At 47.2% G+C, this 15,424-nt stretch overlaps 1 protein-coding gene, 1 non-coding gene and 1 pseudogene across 2 annotated transcripts; 2 read left to right on the top strand and 1 right to left on the bottom strand.

Annotated features, from left to right (window-relative positions):
• Positions 1–4,393: 4,393 nt before the first annotated feature.
• On the top strand, positions 4,394–4,466 carry TRNAK-CUU (transfer RNA lysine (anticodon CUU)). The gene has a single exon. It is a non-coding gene; the product is annotated as a tRNA-Lys (tRNA).
• Positions 4,467–7,505: 3,039 nt separating this feature from the next.
• Positions 7,506–11,566, bottom strand: LOC146180384 (uncharacterized; annotated as a pseudogene).
• Positions 11,567–12,675: 1,109 nt separating this feature from the next.
• LOC146180383 (uncharacterized) lies at positions 12,676–14,645 on the top strand. Its single transcript, XM_084580378.1, has 2 exons — positions 12,676–13,395; positions 14,544–14,645. Exons 1-2 carry the CDS (start codon positions 12,676–12,678, stop codon positions 14,643–14,645), a joined length of 822 nt encoding a protein of 273 aa, XP_084436504.1.
• The last annotated feature ends 779 nt before the right edge of the window (positions 14,646–15,424 follow it).

The raw sequence follows: 15,424 nt of genomic DNA, 5'->3' as shown, positions 1-15,424 counted from the left end.
CTAGTGAATCTGAAAAGTTGGTTGCCGGTCTTGTGGCGGTTGCAAATGTTCCTTGCGGGAGGGACAATTTGTTTCTCGGAGCTGGCCAGTTGAGTGAGATGGTACTTATTCATTCAACTAAGACTGTGCCTAAATTGCAGCATATGAAGTGAGTGCCCCGTAAGTGAAAGTTTGACCTTGAGGAATTATTATTATTATGACTAAAGATGACTTTAAGCGTTTGCGTTCTTTAACTGAAAGAATCAGGTAAAGGAAGAAAATTGACCCCTGTAGTTGCCTTCACATGGGAAACATAAAAGTAATTGCATGAAAATAATCTCAATGGTTTAGAGATGAAATGGTAATGAAGTCAGCAAATGAAGCCATTCCTTCTGACCGTGTAAATTTTTTACCTGAACTACGGTACTATAAAGAATTTGACTGTCATCTCAACTTTTTGTGGTTCATCTCTGTTCAAATTGTTTATTTTCTAAGACTTTGGGAAATAACAGCTGGGATAAGTGGACTTGGAAACTGGAATGTCAGGCTAGCTTGACAAAATTACTATCTCTCGCGAGTCAGGGAAGAGGCTGGACAAAATGACTCAAAGTTCATAAATACGAGTCGGACAGATTTCTGTTGTCTCATTTTATAGAAATTACTGGTATGCAGTGATGGTAACAAAAGTTGCCCACGTTTTGAATGTTTGTATTTTGTACATCCGATGTTAGTTTCAGCGTATGTTGGATGCTTTTCTTATGGCCCCATATTGTTCTATTTACCCTTAATATAATCATGTATCTAATATGAGTATACGTCATATTCTGTTTTCTAGATACACTGTGCATGATTTTGGGAAGGATCTGCGAGCAGCAAGCTGCAAGTTCAAAGTGTATTTTTACATTGCATTTTAGCGCATTTATAACAATAAAGGTTTTTTGAAAGTGCTAATTTTTGTGACTTCTTTAAAGATATTCTGCGAGTCACTCTGCAGCTTGACAGCAGCAGAAGTCGAAGTCCTTTATTAAAAATAAAAAGGAACAGATCCAATGACAAAGAGAAGCAGTTGAACTTAGCTCTTGAGGCTCGATTTCAGAGTGGCACAAACTTAAATTTTGCTCAGCATCTTACAACCGATGCTGTAGGAAATTCTAAATAAATGTGTTTCAGATTCAAATAGCTGAAATGATATTGATGAATTCTTATAGCATTATATTGATGGCTTAAATATGCCTTATGTTGAATGATAAAAAATATTTAACTGAGGCTGTACTGTAGAAAAAAGTACTTAATGTCATTGGACCGTGAAGTGAAAACATGCGAAGTTGTCATATTGACGCTTTAAATGTATTTCAAACTGACACAACAACCGTCAATATGACGGCACATTGTACAATGTCACATTGATGACTCCGTTGTGTTCCTGGTTCACAAGCAGTACATCAAAATGATTAACAACACCATCATGTGGAAATGACAGCCAGCCATCATACTGACGGCCTAATTGTATTATACCAAATAATGAAATGAACCGTCATTTGAGAATGACAATCAACTGTCATATTTACAACTAAAGTACAATATATTGAAATGAGGAAATGCACCGTCATTTAGAAATGATGGCCAACTGTCATATTGACGGCTTAAATGTATTCCAGTTTGACAAGTAAACATCAAAATGACTAAAAGCACCATCAGCTGAAATGACGGATAATGCTTGGAAATAGAGCTGCCAAGAATTTTCCGTCATTTTGACCAATTTTTTTTTACAGTGTATGATTATGTAATCCTGGCAGCAGCAACAGCCTGCCCCAAAATGTTTTCCTTTGGTTTAGAGCCTAGCTATTGCTTTTTTGATTTTGCCTGTGGGCGAGGTGGTGACGGGTTTGACAACGGGGATCCACTACGGATTCGCGTATCTGTCTCTCCCATATCTACATCATGAGCCTCGTCTGACTTGTCGGAATTTTGCATAGGTGATGCGGAAATAGATTCATTTTGCGAGCAAGACATTGCACCTAAGAAGTGCTGTACTGATTGTGAATCCCCAGGTGCAGCAGGAGCAACCATAGCAGTTTACACAGCTTGAGAAATGTGAGCTGCCAGAACACTAGATATGCACTCTGTGACTGTTGTCACAATCCTATCCACCATTTTGGTCATGGTTGCTTCCACAGCAGTTATTATGGCTTTAGACATCAAGGAATCTAATGGTGCTCCAGAACGGGCTGACACACCTGCACACCCACGAGCTCTCTCTTTAATTTCTTCAATTTCCTCAAGCCTCTTCCTCTTTCTCGGCTATATGTCAGCTTAATCGGAGCTTCTTCTTTACATATCACAGTAATTAATATAGAGGGAGGGCCGAAAGCGCCAAACATTAAGGAACGCAAATTCACTGAGTGGGACAAGTTTAAAGTCTGAAGAACCACTGAAGGCTCCGCCTTCTAGAATACGGGTTCGCGAGCGATGGTCTCGCCCGACGAGTGAAAACTAAGTCTTTCTTAAAAACACCGGTTTATTCCGGATCAACAGAAAAGTATAAAATAGAAAAGAAACAGCTTTGGTCAAAACTGCGCTGGAAACATGCCGTCGAAGTGCGCGACAATGGACTATGCAGAATAAAACGAAACATTGGTCAGGGCTTCTCCGCGACAACACAAAACACACTGCGGCGCGGATAGGGCGAGTAATAGGGCCAAAGCATTGATGACGGTACAAAAGCACTGCTACTCGCGTGGCAGCACTCACGCTAACACTCCTAAGGCTTTCTTGTAGGTGCCGCTTCAGTCTTTGCCTCGCAGGACTCCGCACCGTAGTCCGTGTACATCCCGCCGGCTTGGGACGCTGCCACGCCGCCCTTCTGTGGCCGGCCGCCCGGCGAAAAAGCCACGAGCCCTGCTTCCGACGCGCTTATCTACCCTCTGTCTCGCGCCGATAACATGACGCCCCCGCTCCGGGCAGCTCGCTCATGCGTACTCGCGCTGCCCGGGCAAACACCAACACAAACAGAAAAAAGCGCGCGCGGTTCGAAACGCTAAAAGGGGCTGTGGGGCCCCACACTCCCCCCCCCCCCCCCCCTCTCAAGACGGGACACCTCCCGAGGTGTAAAACAAAAATAACGCGGGATAAGGACGGAACTGGTACTGCGCTGGCGGGGCGCATGCTTGGAGGTATCCGCCGAGCGTGGGTACCCGTAGTGCCTGGTAGGTCAAGTGGTTCTACGTGGCTAGTGGACGGCCGTGGTAAGCTCGGAGATCGGCCACGTTGACTGGTCCGGCTTCTCGACCACCCTGCACATGGCGAATAAAGAAAGAAAGCCGAGACGCGCGCTTTGTTATCGTGTAAGGACCAGTCCATCGTGGAGCGAGAGAAGCAGCAAACCCTTTTGCTGCATCACTTAGTGGCGGCGAGCGGCGAAGGACTTTGTCGCCGACTGTGAATTCCAAAGGTCGCCTTCCCTTGTTGTACTGGTTACAGTGTTCCAGGCGGGCAAGGTCCAAGTTTTCCCTTGCCTCCTTCAGAGTCTCGGCCAAGCAGCTGGAAAGATCATGCGCAAATTTAGAATGGCTAAGACCCGGTAAATCAGAGCCATTCGGAGCATGCTAAATAGGGAACCTGAGCTCACGACCAAGGAGAATGGCCGCTGGCGTAAAACCTGTTGACCGGTTTACCGTGGTTCTTGTGGCGAAGGCCATCTCCTGGATACGAGCGTCCCAGTCCTTGTGCCGCTCCGTGAATGCCACCATCATAATCTTGAGATTTCGATTCACTCGCTCTGTAATGTTTGCTTGAAGATGGTAGGGCGTAGTCTTTTTTTGCTGCACGCCAAGAACTTTGCAAAGTGGCAGTGAATATCCTACCGGTGAAATACGTGGCATTATCAGTGATAAGCTTAGCTGGGAAACCAAAGCGAGTGAATGTTTCTAGTAGCTTATCCCAAATTATTTTCGAGTCTAGCCTACTCAGGGGATACAATTCTACCCATTTCGAGAAATGATCAGTAATTACTAACAAGTAGCGATTCCCTTTCACTGATCTGGGATAGGGACCCATTATGTCGCAAGCTACAATTTCCCATGGGTATCGGCTCTCTACAGGTTGCATGAGGCCCGGGGGTTTCCCTCCCTTCGGCTTCGCGGTCTGGCAGGTATGAGAAGTGCGGACGAATGTCAGGACATCCCTTCTCATGCGGGGCCATGTTGCAACGCGACACAATTTGTCATATGTTTTCTTGCCATCGCTGTGACCTGCGAGGCGTGTATCGTGGAAGTACTCTAGAAATTGCTTACGTAGGCCCTTAGGAACGACCACACGAAATGCGGACTCACCACTCTCGGTGTCCACAGCAGGTATATACCGCAGGATCAAGCCATCTTCTGCTTCCACGCAGCTGTCGTAGCTTCCGTTAAGCGCCCGGCTAGCTCAGTCGGTAGAGCATGAGACTCTTAATCTCAGGGTTGTAGGTTCGGGCCCCACGTTGGGCGCCAAATGAAGGCTCCGCCTTCTAGAATACGGGTCCGCGAGCGATGGTCTCGCCCGACGAGTGAAAACTAAGTCTTCCATAAAAACACCGGTTAATTCCGGATTAACAGAAAAGTATAAAATAGAAAAGAAACAGCATTGGTCAAAACTGCGCTAGAAACATGCCGTCGAAGTGCGCGACAATAGACTATGCAGAATAAAACGGAACATGGGTCAGGGCTTCTCCGCGACAACACAAAACACACTGCGGCGCGGATAGGGCGAGTAATAGGGCCAAAGCATTGATGACGGTACAAAAGCATTGCTACTCGCGTGGCAGCACTCACGCTAATACTCCTAAGGCTTTCTTGTAGGCGCCGCTTCAGTCTTTGCTTCGCAGGACTCCGCTCCGTCGTCCGTGTACATCCCGCCGGCTTGGGACGCTGCCACGCCGCCCTTCTGTGGCCGGCCGCCCGGCGAAAAAGCCACGAGCCCTGCTTCCGACGCGCTTATCTACCCTCTGTCTCGCGCCGATAACATGCCGCCCCCGCTCCGGGCAGCTCGCTCATGCGTACTCCCGTTGCCCGGGCGGACACTAACACAAACAGAAAAAACCGCGCGCGGTTCGAAACGCTAAAAGGGGCTGTGGGGCCCCACATGATATATGATATTTCCGCGACTTTGTGTAAAAAAAAACGTTTATTTTGCATAGTCGACTTGTGGCGCAACAAACCAATGCTTGTGAGCAGTAGGGTGACCTGAATCAATTTTCACGTAGTATATCACTATATGCCGAAGATAAAGTAGCGTGAAAATTATGCGGGCACATCAAGGTGTCATTTTTCTCAACGTTAAACAACCAGCCATAATATAATTCTAGCCAGTGAGATTATTTGTCCTCTGCTTATAGAGCAATGGCAACAACACAGAGACAGTCAAGACATTTTATTTAGCAGTCGGTCGGCAATCTGTCTACTTGAACGAGTTGACTTCATGAGAGGCGGCGTGATTGCAAGGGACCTGTGCAGATTAGAGCATAGTTTTACTGAGGTGCTTCATCCACATAGCATACCCCTCCCTACCTATTGATCTTGCCACCGAAAGATCCGCCTTGAGTACCTCATTTACAAGCATTCTGAGTGGCACTAGGGCTTCATCAATACACAGCTGCATAATAATGTCTGCAACTTGACATTGTCAACGCACTCGAGGAAATCAGCGAGGAAAACATCAATGCGCAGATGGTGCCGTATATGAAAACTTAATTAACCAGAAGAATCCGCGGCAGCCTATGCACAAATGCATGGTTAGAAGTAAATTGACCAAAAGACCCACGCGAACCAGTCAGGAAACAGTTCACCATTAAGCTTCTTCCCAAAAATATGCATGCTGTATACACCACAAGGGCAGGAGAACGGCAGGGCTTTGGCTCTCGAAAAAATTACAGGCTGCAACCGGCTGTGATTATACGTAGCTGCGGCTTAGTATCCAGCTCCATACAGACCACCTACTGTAGCAGAAACTACTACATATTGACAGGCAGATATAACCATCAACGACTCCAAGACAGCGAACTCAATTTTTTAAGGGGTTAAATTGCAAATATTACAACCAATCTTCTTTATAAAATTTTCAGCTTCATGCGCATACCATGATTAACTTCGTGTTTTGATATTCATTGCCATCGTAGCTTACGGAGTGTAAGTGGAAGCTGAATGTTAAAGCAACAAATTCCACGCGATCGCTCTTACATATGGCAAGACTACATATACGTCTTTAGAGTGCATAGTACTGTTGCTTTCAGAAATGTCAGGAAAATGACGGTGACTACTTCCAAGCCATCGTACGCATAATAAAAAAGAAGCGAACTTCTTTTTGTTTTGACTGGGAGTTCGCGGTGGCGCCAACACACCGACACCAACGGCGGCTAACCGAAGTGCTCCTGCGATGTGCCCTTCCATACAACATCGAAACGGACCGTGCTCAGCTCGGATACCCACGGTGGCGCAAATCACCGAACAGCGGGGGCGTGCCACTCTGCTGCTCCTGTGGGGGTGTGTCCACAGCCTGAGCCCCGAAAGGCCCAAGTGCTTGCTTTCCCGCGACGGCTCCCTGGCGGCAGAGAACCGACGCGGAAGGGGGCACTGTTAGACCGCTGCCTGACGATCGCAGCACCCCCCCGTTTGGCTCGGTTTCCCCACGGTGGCGCCACTCACCGACATCCGCGACATACAGCTATGATGTCCTGTGGAGTGGGCCCCCCGGGGCTCAGGTTGGAGACGCGCAGGCGCACTGGCCAACGTTTTCTAGCCAAGGAAGCTCTGGCGCCGCTTCGGAGTCCGCGGTGTCGCCACACACCGACACCCAAGGGCCTGCTAAGGTGCTCCTGCGGGGTCCTGTTTCGACAGAATATGGAAAGCACTTGGCTCGGAAACCCACAGTGTCGCCACTCACCGACACGCCACAAAATGGGCGTGCTCCTGTGGGAGGATGCTATTGCATATACAGGGGTTGTAGACAGCTTCGGCCAACCTGGGTTGCCAAAGCCACCTGCCCGTGCTTATCAATATGCATCCCTCTAGAGTCAGTTGGATAGTTGCCACCTACAGGCTATGTCATGACGACGATGGAGTAGTTGTCCAGTCGGTAATAAACCAACAGAAATCTCGGTAGTTATCTCAACTTGATGAGCGCTGCTTTCGCGAACTGCAGTAGTCAGCTCTTGGTGCGAAGTCGCATTTTTCCCATTAGTATACAAGTGAACAAAAATGTTCAAAGCGGTAGTTTGATTTCCCTTTCCGCCTGGGAGACTGTCGCGTTGTTAATAACAACCGTGTAAGCAATATAACGTATTATGAAATCATTAAATATTTCCAAGACGATTCCTTTTCAAAGCGCCGCGTTACCGATATGCCTGAGCGTGAACTGACCACCGTCAAGTGCGCCAGGCGCTTGCGCTAACCACAGAAACATATTTATTTATTTATTTATTTCCTCAAAGGTCTCGGTTGAGACATTACATGAGGGAGTGGACGGTATCTGGCAAACAATGGTAAAAAATGTTAAGATGAAAGGTTGGCGACGCTCTGCTTGAATTCTAGTGGGTTGATGATAATGGCAACTTCGGTGGGTAGGTCATTCCAGTCTCGTGCAGTACGCTGAAAAAATGACTGCTGAAATGTCACAGTATGGGCTTGTAGGGGATACACTGCATTACTGTGGCTGAACCGGGCGATGCGGTGGGCTCTTTTTATGTAGTGGTTATCAAGAGGCAAATAATGGAAAAATTTATGAAAAAGGTTAAGACGTACTATCTTACGGCGCGAGGCTAGGGGGGACAAGTTGAGTCGAGCTTTTAGTGCTGAGATGCTTGAGTGGTAGGAATAATTTGATAGAATGAATCGTGTTGCGCGGTTCTGAACCAATTCGAGGGCGCTAGTAAGATTAACGTGGTGCGGATCAAAAATAGCGTTAGCATGCTCTAGCTTGGGACGCACAAAGGTTTGAAAAGCAAGCTGTTTAATAGGGGGAGGAGCGAGTGAAAGGTTACGGCGTAAATAACCTAGAGCATAATTAGCAGAATTTATTATGTGATTAATATGACAGGTCCAAGTTAGGTCACGCGAGATATGCACACCAAGATATTTGAATGATTCGGATGTTCCAATCTGCAAGTTATTAATATAATTAGGCGCTACGTAATTACGACGACGGTGAATGGACATTAACACGGTTTTAGAAATATTTAATGACATGAGCCATGTTTTAGATCAGTCCTGTATGCGAATAAGGTCAGTTTGTAATGCGAGATGGGCGGTGGAGTTAGTAATGCTTCGGTAAACGACACAGTCATCGGCAAAGAGTCGGATATGAGAAGAAATGTTACACGGTAGGTCATTAATATATATCAAGAAAAGGAGGGGCCCGAGTACCGTTCCTTGAGGTACCCCTGAGAGCACAGGTGTAAGGATGAAGAGTGCGAATTGGCATATACGAACTGCTGACGGTTAGATAAAAACCTTCGAATCCAGTTCAGAACACATGGATGAATATTAAGGCGCGATAACTTTAGTAAGAGGCGACCATGGGGAACCTTATCGAACGCTTTTTCGAAGTCTAAAAATACTGCATCAGTCGGGATATTACGATCAAGGTTTAAATGTCAGTCGTGCAGGAAGAGTGACAGTTGGGTGTCACAGGAATGATTCTTGCGAAAACCATGCTGGCTTGAGTGAAAAAAATGAACGGTCGATAGCAAGGTAGCAATATGCGAGTATAAAACATGCTCCATTATTTTACAAGAAACGCTTCTTATGGAAATCGGGCGGTAGTTTCTCGGCTATGATCGGCGTCCTTTCTTGAAGACCGGGATGACCTTGCCCACCTGCCAGTCGCGTGGAATCGAACCGGTGTTCAGGGATTCCTGGAATATGAGCGATAAGAACAGGCTACACGTATGTTCAGTATTTTTTAGCACTTTGGCGTTGATACCGTCCACTCCAGTAGATGACGAGTTCTTCAGTGACTCAATTACCTTGACTATGCCGACGGGATGAAATGTGATATTTTGCATGAGCGGGTGCGTAAAATATGGTGGATCTGGAAGATTGTCAAGGGGTTCATTAGTAAAGACCGAACTGAATAATGTGTGTCAGGAATAGGAGATCCAGAGCTACTGTTAAGTGAAATCTCATTACATTGATTAGGGCTAATGGTTTTCCAAAATCGTTTTGGGTTAGTCTGCAGCATAGATGGTAAAGTAGTTGAAAAAAACTTCCGTTTAGTCTGAGCGGTTAACTTGTATTCTTTTGCGACAGCATGATACTTCTGCCATGTGGAAGAAGAGTTAGACAGCTTGGCCGACCGGAACAGGCGTTTTTTCTTATTATTGAGTCGTTTGAGTGACACATTAAACCATGGTGATGTTATTCTTTCTGATATAGTAATGGTTGGGATGTAAAGACTTATAAGCCGATGCATCTCTGTTTTGAAAAGTAACCAGTTTGACTCGAGAGAATGTAGCGGAAAGTTAGCAGCGAAGGTGTCGAAGTAATCTGATAATTCATGGTTCATGCTAGCATAGTCTCCTTTATCATAAAGCGTAAGTGTTTTTTTATTTTTTTGTTTCTTGAGTACGTTGCAATAAAAAGAAATATGTATCGTCAAATGATCGCTGAGACCGCGCAACAAGGTGATAGGAGTAAAATTATCAGGATGCGTTGTTAATACGAGATCTAGAACGTTGGACGAGTGGTCAGTAACGCGTGTGGGATCAGTGACGAGTTGAGTTAAGCCAAAAGTCATATCCGTGTTTAAGAAATCGCTAGCCGGGCTGCTTTTCGATAATGTAGCGGCGGGATTAGACCAATCTATTGTGGGAAAATTAAAATCACCGAAGAGAAGGATAGGGCTAAGTGAATATGTTTTAGTTAACACATTTAAGACATCATGAAATAAGGGGGTGAAAGAACTGTCAGCATTAGGAGGGCGGTAACAAATACCAATGAGGATGGGCGGATGTGTAGTAGTGCATCGAAGCCAAATCATTTGCAGTTGTGAAGGGAGGTTAACAAATGAACAATGCAGATCCCGTTCAGTGGCGAGCAATACACCCCCCCCCCCCCCCGCGCGAGTTATCGGGTCTATCCTTCCGGAATATCTCAAAATCTGGGAGAAATGGAAGAATCTCAGAATCGTGAACTGATGCGTTAAGCCATGTTTCAGTTAGTAGTAAGATATCGCATGAAGATGAACCTATTAAACTGCACAATGAATCGCGCTTGGGAACAACACTTCGAATGTTAGCAAGCATAAATGATAAAGGCTGACGATTCGGCGAACGAGGTTCACAATTTGGTTTTAATGGTGGCTACAAGCTGTCCTCAACGACATGGTTAGAAACATGGTCGAAATGGTACGTTTTTTCACTTGTGACAAGCTTTTCATTTCGCAACTTTTATTTCAGTTTTCGAGCCTTTCCAAATTCGATGAGGTGTTTCTGGGCAAGGCGCGTGCTGGGAAAAAGATCTTGAGCAACCGCATATCCTGTGTCTTTGAATTTCCGAGCGGAAGACAGGACTTGCTCTTTGTCTTTAAAGTGAGCAAATCTCACAATTATAGGTCTGCACCTACCAGTTTGGAAAGTCCCAAGGCGATGTGTACGCTCAATGTCGCGTGTCTCTAACTGGATGTCTAAATACTGATTAATGTGTGCAATGATGATATTTTCAGAATCTGACCATGTATCTTTATCTTCATCTTCAAGGCTGTAGAAAACAAGGTTGTTTCGTCTGGACCGATTTTGTGCATCATTTACCCGGGCAGACACAGCATTTATCTGCGCCGTGTCCTCAGTGCTGATTCCATGCAGTTCTTTCAATTCAGTCTGCATGTCATCAATACCAACACATGCTGTCTCAATTTTATCTAGTCGCGCCTTAATCTCGCAAAACGTTTTATCATGATCAACTAGTTTCATTTCAATCGACTTTAGCTGCGCTAGCATTGCTGTCTGCCCAGTTTGAATTTCCTTCAAAGCATCAAGAATCTCTTTGTCAGGGCTGGGGTTAGATTCTATATCACCAGCTACCGTAAGAAGTTTTAACAACATATGTGCACAGTCATACGTGATGGACCGGAAACGCCGTGGGCTCGGCAGCACCAAGAGTGCACGGTAGCTACTTGGCTTAGCGTAAAGGTAATAAGGTTTCATTACCTGCACCAAGAAGCGTAGAACGTTAGCACGGGCCATCGCTGGAGTGCTGCCGAGCCCACTGAAGGGCGTGCCGCTCCGAGCTGCCTTTTTAGCACTAGAACACGCATGCGCAGTATGTACAGGGGCGGTTCCGGCGTTCAGGCGGCTCAGGGAAAGTTATGATGCTTGAAGATATGGTCCGTGGCCGTGTAGAAATTGCGCGGACCGGGATGCGTTGTCGATGGGCTGGCCATTCGTAGCCGAGAAAGGCTCAACTGTGTGAAGTCCGGAAAGCAGGATTGTTGCGTCTGGACTGGAATTGACGACGGATGCTAGGCACGGGACCCGGGGGCTCGAACACTCCAGCAGCTACGAGCTCGAGAGTCTGAGGAACTGCACCAAGAAGCGTAGGACGTTAGCACGGGCCATCGCTGGCGTGCTGCCGAGCCCACTCGTGCTGCCGAGCCAACAAATATTAATGCGATGGGGTCATGGGCCCCGTGACACAGAAACGCCGATGTTAGTGTTGCTCTTTTTTGTAACTCGAATATCTGCGAGGAAGCAAATAAATAAAAATTGTTCTCAGCGTACCAGACATCCAACTCCGGCCCTTCAGTGCGAGACGAGCACGCTATCGATACACTACCGAGCAAGGTTGCAACACTCGAGTGAAGTTACATTAGTGTATGATTTGCCGTTGGGCTGTATGCTAACGAAGAGCTGTGCCGTTAGAAAGGAACCATTAATTAAGTAACAATTAGGCAAGTAACAAAGTATGATTCCGCTAGTTTTGCGCTTTGCTTGCATGCAATATTAGCGCCAGTGTCATGAAATTGTAGCATAGCGCATGGTGGTAGCGCGAGTAGAGAAAGAGTAGAAGGGAGAAGTGTGGGGTAAGAAGAAAAAGTAAAAGAGAGTTGGAGCGTTTTCGCTGGTCTCCATAGTTCTGGCTCTATGTTTGGGTTATTTGTGGCAACGGATCCAGGAAGGTACACGGACCTTAACCGCTGCCATCTTTTGGATGTGCGCCGCGATCTTCGAGAATCATCCAGTGAAAACGCCTCTGACAGCCACGCCGCCGCACTAGGCCTCGCCTCATCGAGGCGACCCTGTCCGGCGCGCCGCGTTCCTCAGTCCCCAACAACCATGGAGGAACCAGTGGATGCAGAGATACCCAACCCACAAGACTATCGCTCTGGTGAGTGGAAAACTGTCCTACGTGCTTATCGAGCTCAAACCTCAGATTCAAACGCGGCCTCAAAAAAAAAACATCAACGGCCTCAGTTCACGTCAACCCTAACGGAAGCAACGCCGCCGCACCGTCGGACGCTGCACCTGGAACCTCTCGAGCCCCGCTCCAGGAGACGCCGCACTTACTACGCATGACGCGCGCGGTTGTGCACAAAAGTAAACAACTTGCCGCGCTGCCGGCAGGCACGATCCGAGTCGTATTTCGCCCGAGAGGCGGGCTCTCCCTGGAAAAGCCTCTAGCTCCAAGTCTCTTGCAGGCACTGCATGCAACTCCGAGATGCTCAGTGATGGGCGAACTGCACATCAGAGTTCATCCCACAAACAATACCTTCACGGTAGCGACGGTGGCGGAGGCAACAGCTCTCGCCTTAGTGAACATGCAGGAAATCACTATAGATGGCAAGAAATTCCCGGTAGCCGCGTATATCGCGGCACCTCCAGCGGCAGTCAAGGGTGTTATTTCCCGTGCATACTGGAATGAAGCACCAGATGAAATACTAAAGGACTTGCAGTATCGCAACCCGGAGGCCAATATCATAGCGGCTCGACGGATGGGGAAAACGTCGTCAATTCTAATAACATTTGCTTCTGGTCCGGTACCCCACACCATCAAGTACATGTGTATTGTACATCGATGCACCAAATACAAGGGCAGCCCTGAAGCTTGTACAAACTGCCGGAAACCTGGTCACAGGTACGATGTGTGCCATCTCCCAAGAAGCGGACTCTGCCCCCGATGTGGAGAGAATCACGACAGGCAAGAAGACACTTGCACGCCGAAATGCATTCTTTGTGGTGGGAACCACCTTACCGGTACAGGCTCATGCAAAGCCAGGGCCCCCCAGCCTCGACGACGGAGAGCGCCGAAACCCAAAACAGCAGTGCCCACGGCAAAGGACTTTCCACCCCTAGTGCCTCGTCAGGATCTCCAGCCAGCCTGGACCAAAGCCAGCAGTACACCCCAAACATCACGGCGGGAGGAAGAGATAGCACTCCTGCGGGAAGAGGTAAGGCATTTAAGGGCAGCCGTTAGCTCTATTCCTTCCACATCCAACCAGCCCCCTCAATCGCCAACACCCCAATCTTTCACACCCCCTCCCCAAAAAAAAAACGGAGACCAGAAGACGTTCCAGACATTGACTCCAAATTCAAAGACTTTGCCCAAAACCTAGAAGCCAAGATTCTGGCTCAGACTCAAACGTACATTGAAACCGCCATGGCTAGGCTTACAGAAACAATTATCAGACAAGTAACCACAGCCATTATGCAACAGATTCCAAAAATGATTGCTTTAATGCCTTCGAACACCCCAGCTGACAACCCTACACCAACTTCCATCCTTCGCCCTCCTACCCTCCAGCATGGCCCTGTCGACAGGAGGCAGTAACCCCCGACTACGCATTTTGCAATGGAACTGCAGGGGGTTTCGCCGCAAACGAGACCCCCTGCAGCAACTACTCTCTGCTTCCTCCACACACCCCGATATATTAGCGTTCCAGGATGCTGGAACAAAGTATCACTGCCAGGATACGCTCTAGTACCCTCTGACATCACTCCTAACCCTAGGGTTACCACATATGTTCAACACTTAATTCCATACACTTGTCACGAAACACACTCCCCGGTGGCTCACACATATTTAGAATTAATCCAGTCTACTCAGAAATCCTATCCCCTATTCATCCTTAACTGTTACCTCATTCCGAGACAGCCGGTCGCCGAATTAATTGCTCTCATTAAAGCTGCATCCACAGTGGCAAAAAAGGACCCCCTCATTATTATAGGCGACTTTAACTGCGCACATGTAGACTGGGGCTACATGCACACCAACAAGAGAGGAGCGGAATTACACAACACCCTTCAGATGCAGGGCCTCTCTATATACAGTGATCTCAGCACACCTACAAGAATCGGCAATAGTGTCACCACCGATACTAGCCCTGACCTTACATTCGGCCGAAACCTTCCAACACTGGTATGGAGCAACTCGAATGAGACCCTGGGCAGTGACCATTATAGAATAACTATAGAGCTTGACTTTGCCAAAAAAGCTAAAATCTACCATGTCCGGCAAACTAGCTGGGATAATCTGCGTAAGCACAGAGAGGCCAGAACATTAAAGACCCCCTTTAACCTCCACACATGGATGACACAGCTCAAGGAGAATGTCCAGGCTTTCACGCAAACTTTAGACACCACCCCCGAGACTCCCATTGCAGATGTGTGCAATGGGATGTGCAGATGTGCAATGGGTTAATGCACCTTCTCGAAGCACAGAAGAGTATCCTTGCGCGCTGGAAAAAACATAAGCATAATCGAAAGCTTAAACTTAAACTGGCGCAAATTCAAAAGCAAGTAGAGGAGCACAGCGCCACCCTCAGTAAACATAACTGGCACCAAATATGCGATGGGTTGCGAGGTAATCTCTCCTCCTCCAGGGCCTGGCATCTTCTTCGACACATGATAGACCCCGCACAAAATAAAAAGGAAACTCGGCTTACCCTCAAAAGGCTTATCCATAAACATCGATGTAGTCAGCAATCGCTCTTAGCCCAACTGCAATCAAATTATACTACTGTGGGCCAAGCAATATCCTATCCAGACTACATAGGCCCTGATCAACCCTCCCTCGATGCCGCCATTATGGAGATCGAAGTTAGATCAGCCCTCCTTAAGCTACGCAACTCAACCCCTGGAGAGGACAAAATCACCAATGTCATGCTCAGAAACCTAGATGACCGTTCTAGTTCCCTGCTCACTGAATACTTTAACGAGTGCTGGGAAGCGGGGCAGCTGCCGGATGAATGGAAGCACGGTAAAATAATATTCATTCCTAAACCAAACAAGCCCATAAATGCCCAAAATCTCCGCCCCATCTCCCTGACATCATGTCTGGGGAAACTCTTTGAGCATGTCATCCTCACCCGTCTTACGCAACACATGGAATCCCATGGACTGTATCCCCATAGCATGCTAGGTTTTCGAGCTCATTTATCGGCGCAGGACGCCCTACTACAGATTTCAAATGCTATCCTC

This window comes from Amblyomma maculatum, chromosome 9 (assembly GCF_055883805.1).
Source record: "Amblyomma maculatum isolate TAMU_Amacu chromosome 9, ASM5588380v1, whole genome shotgun sequence".
NCBI lineage: Eukaryota > Metazoa > Arthropoda > Arachnida > Ixodida > Ixodidae > Amblyomma > Amblyomma maculatum.
The sequence above is the reverse complement of the archived record's forward strand: the minus strand, read 5'-3'. Positions and strand labels throughout refer to the sequence as shown.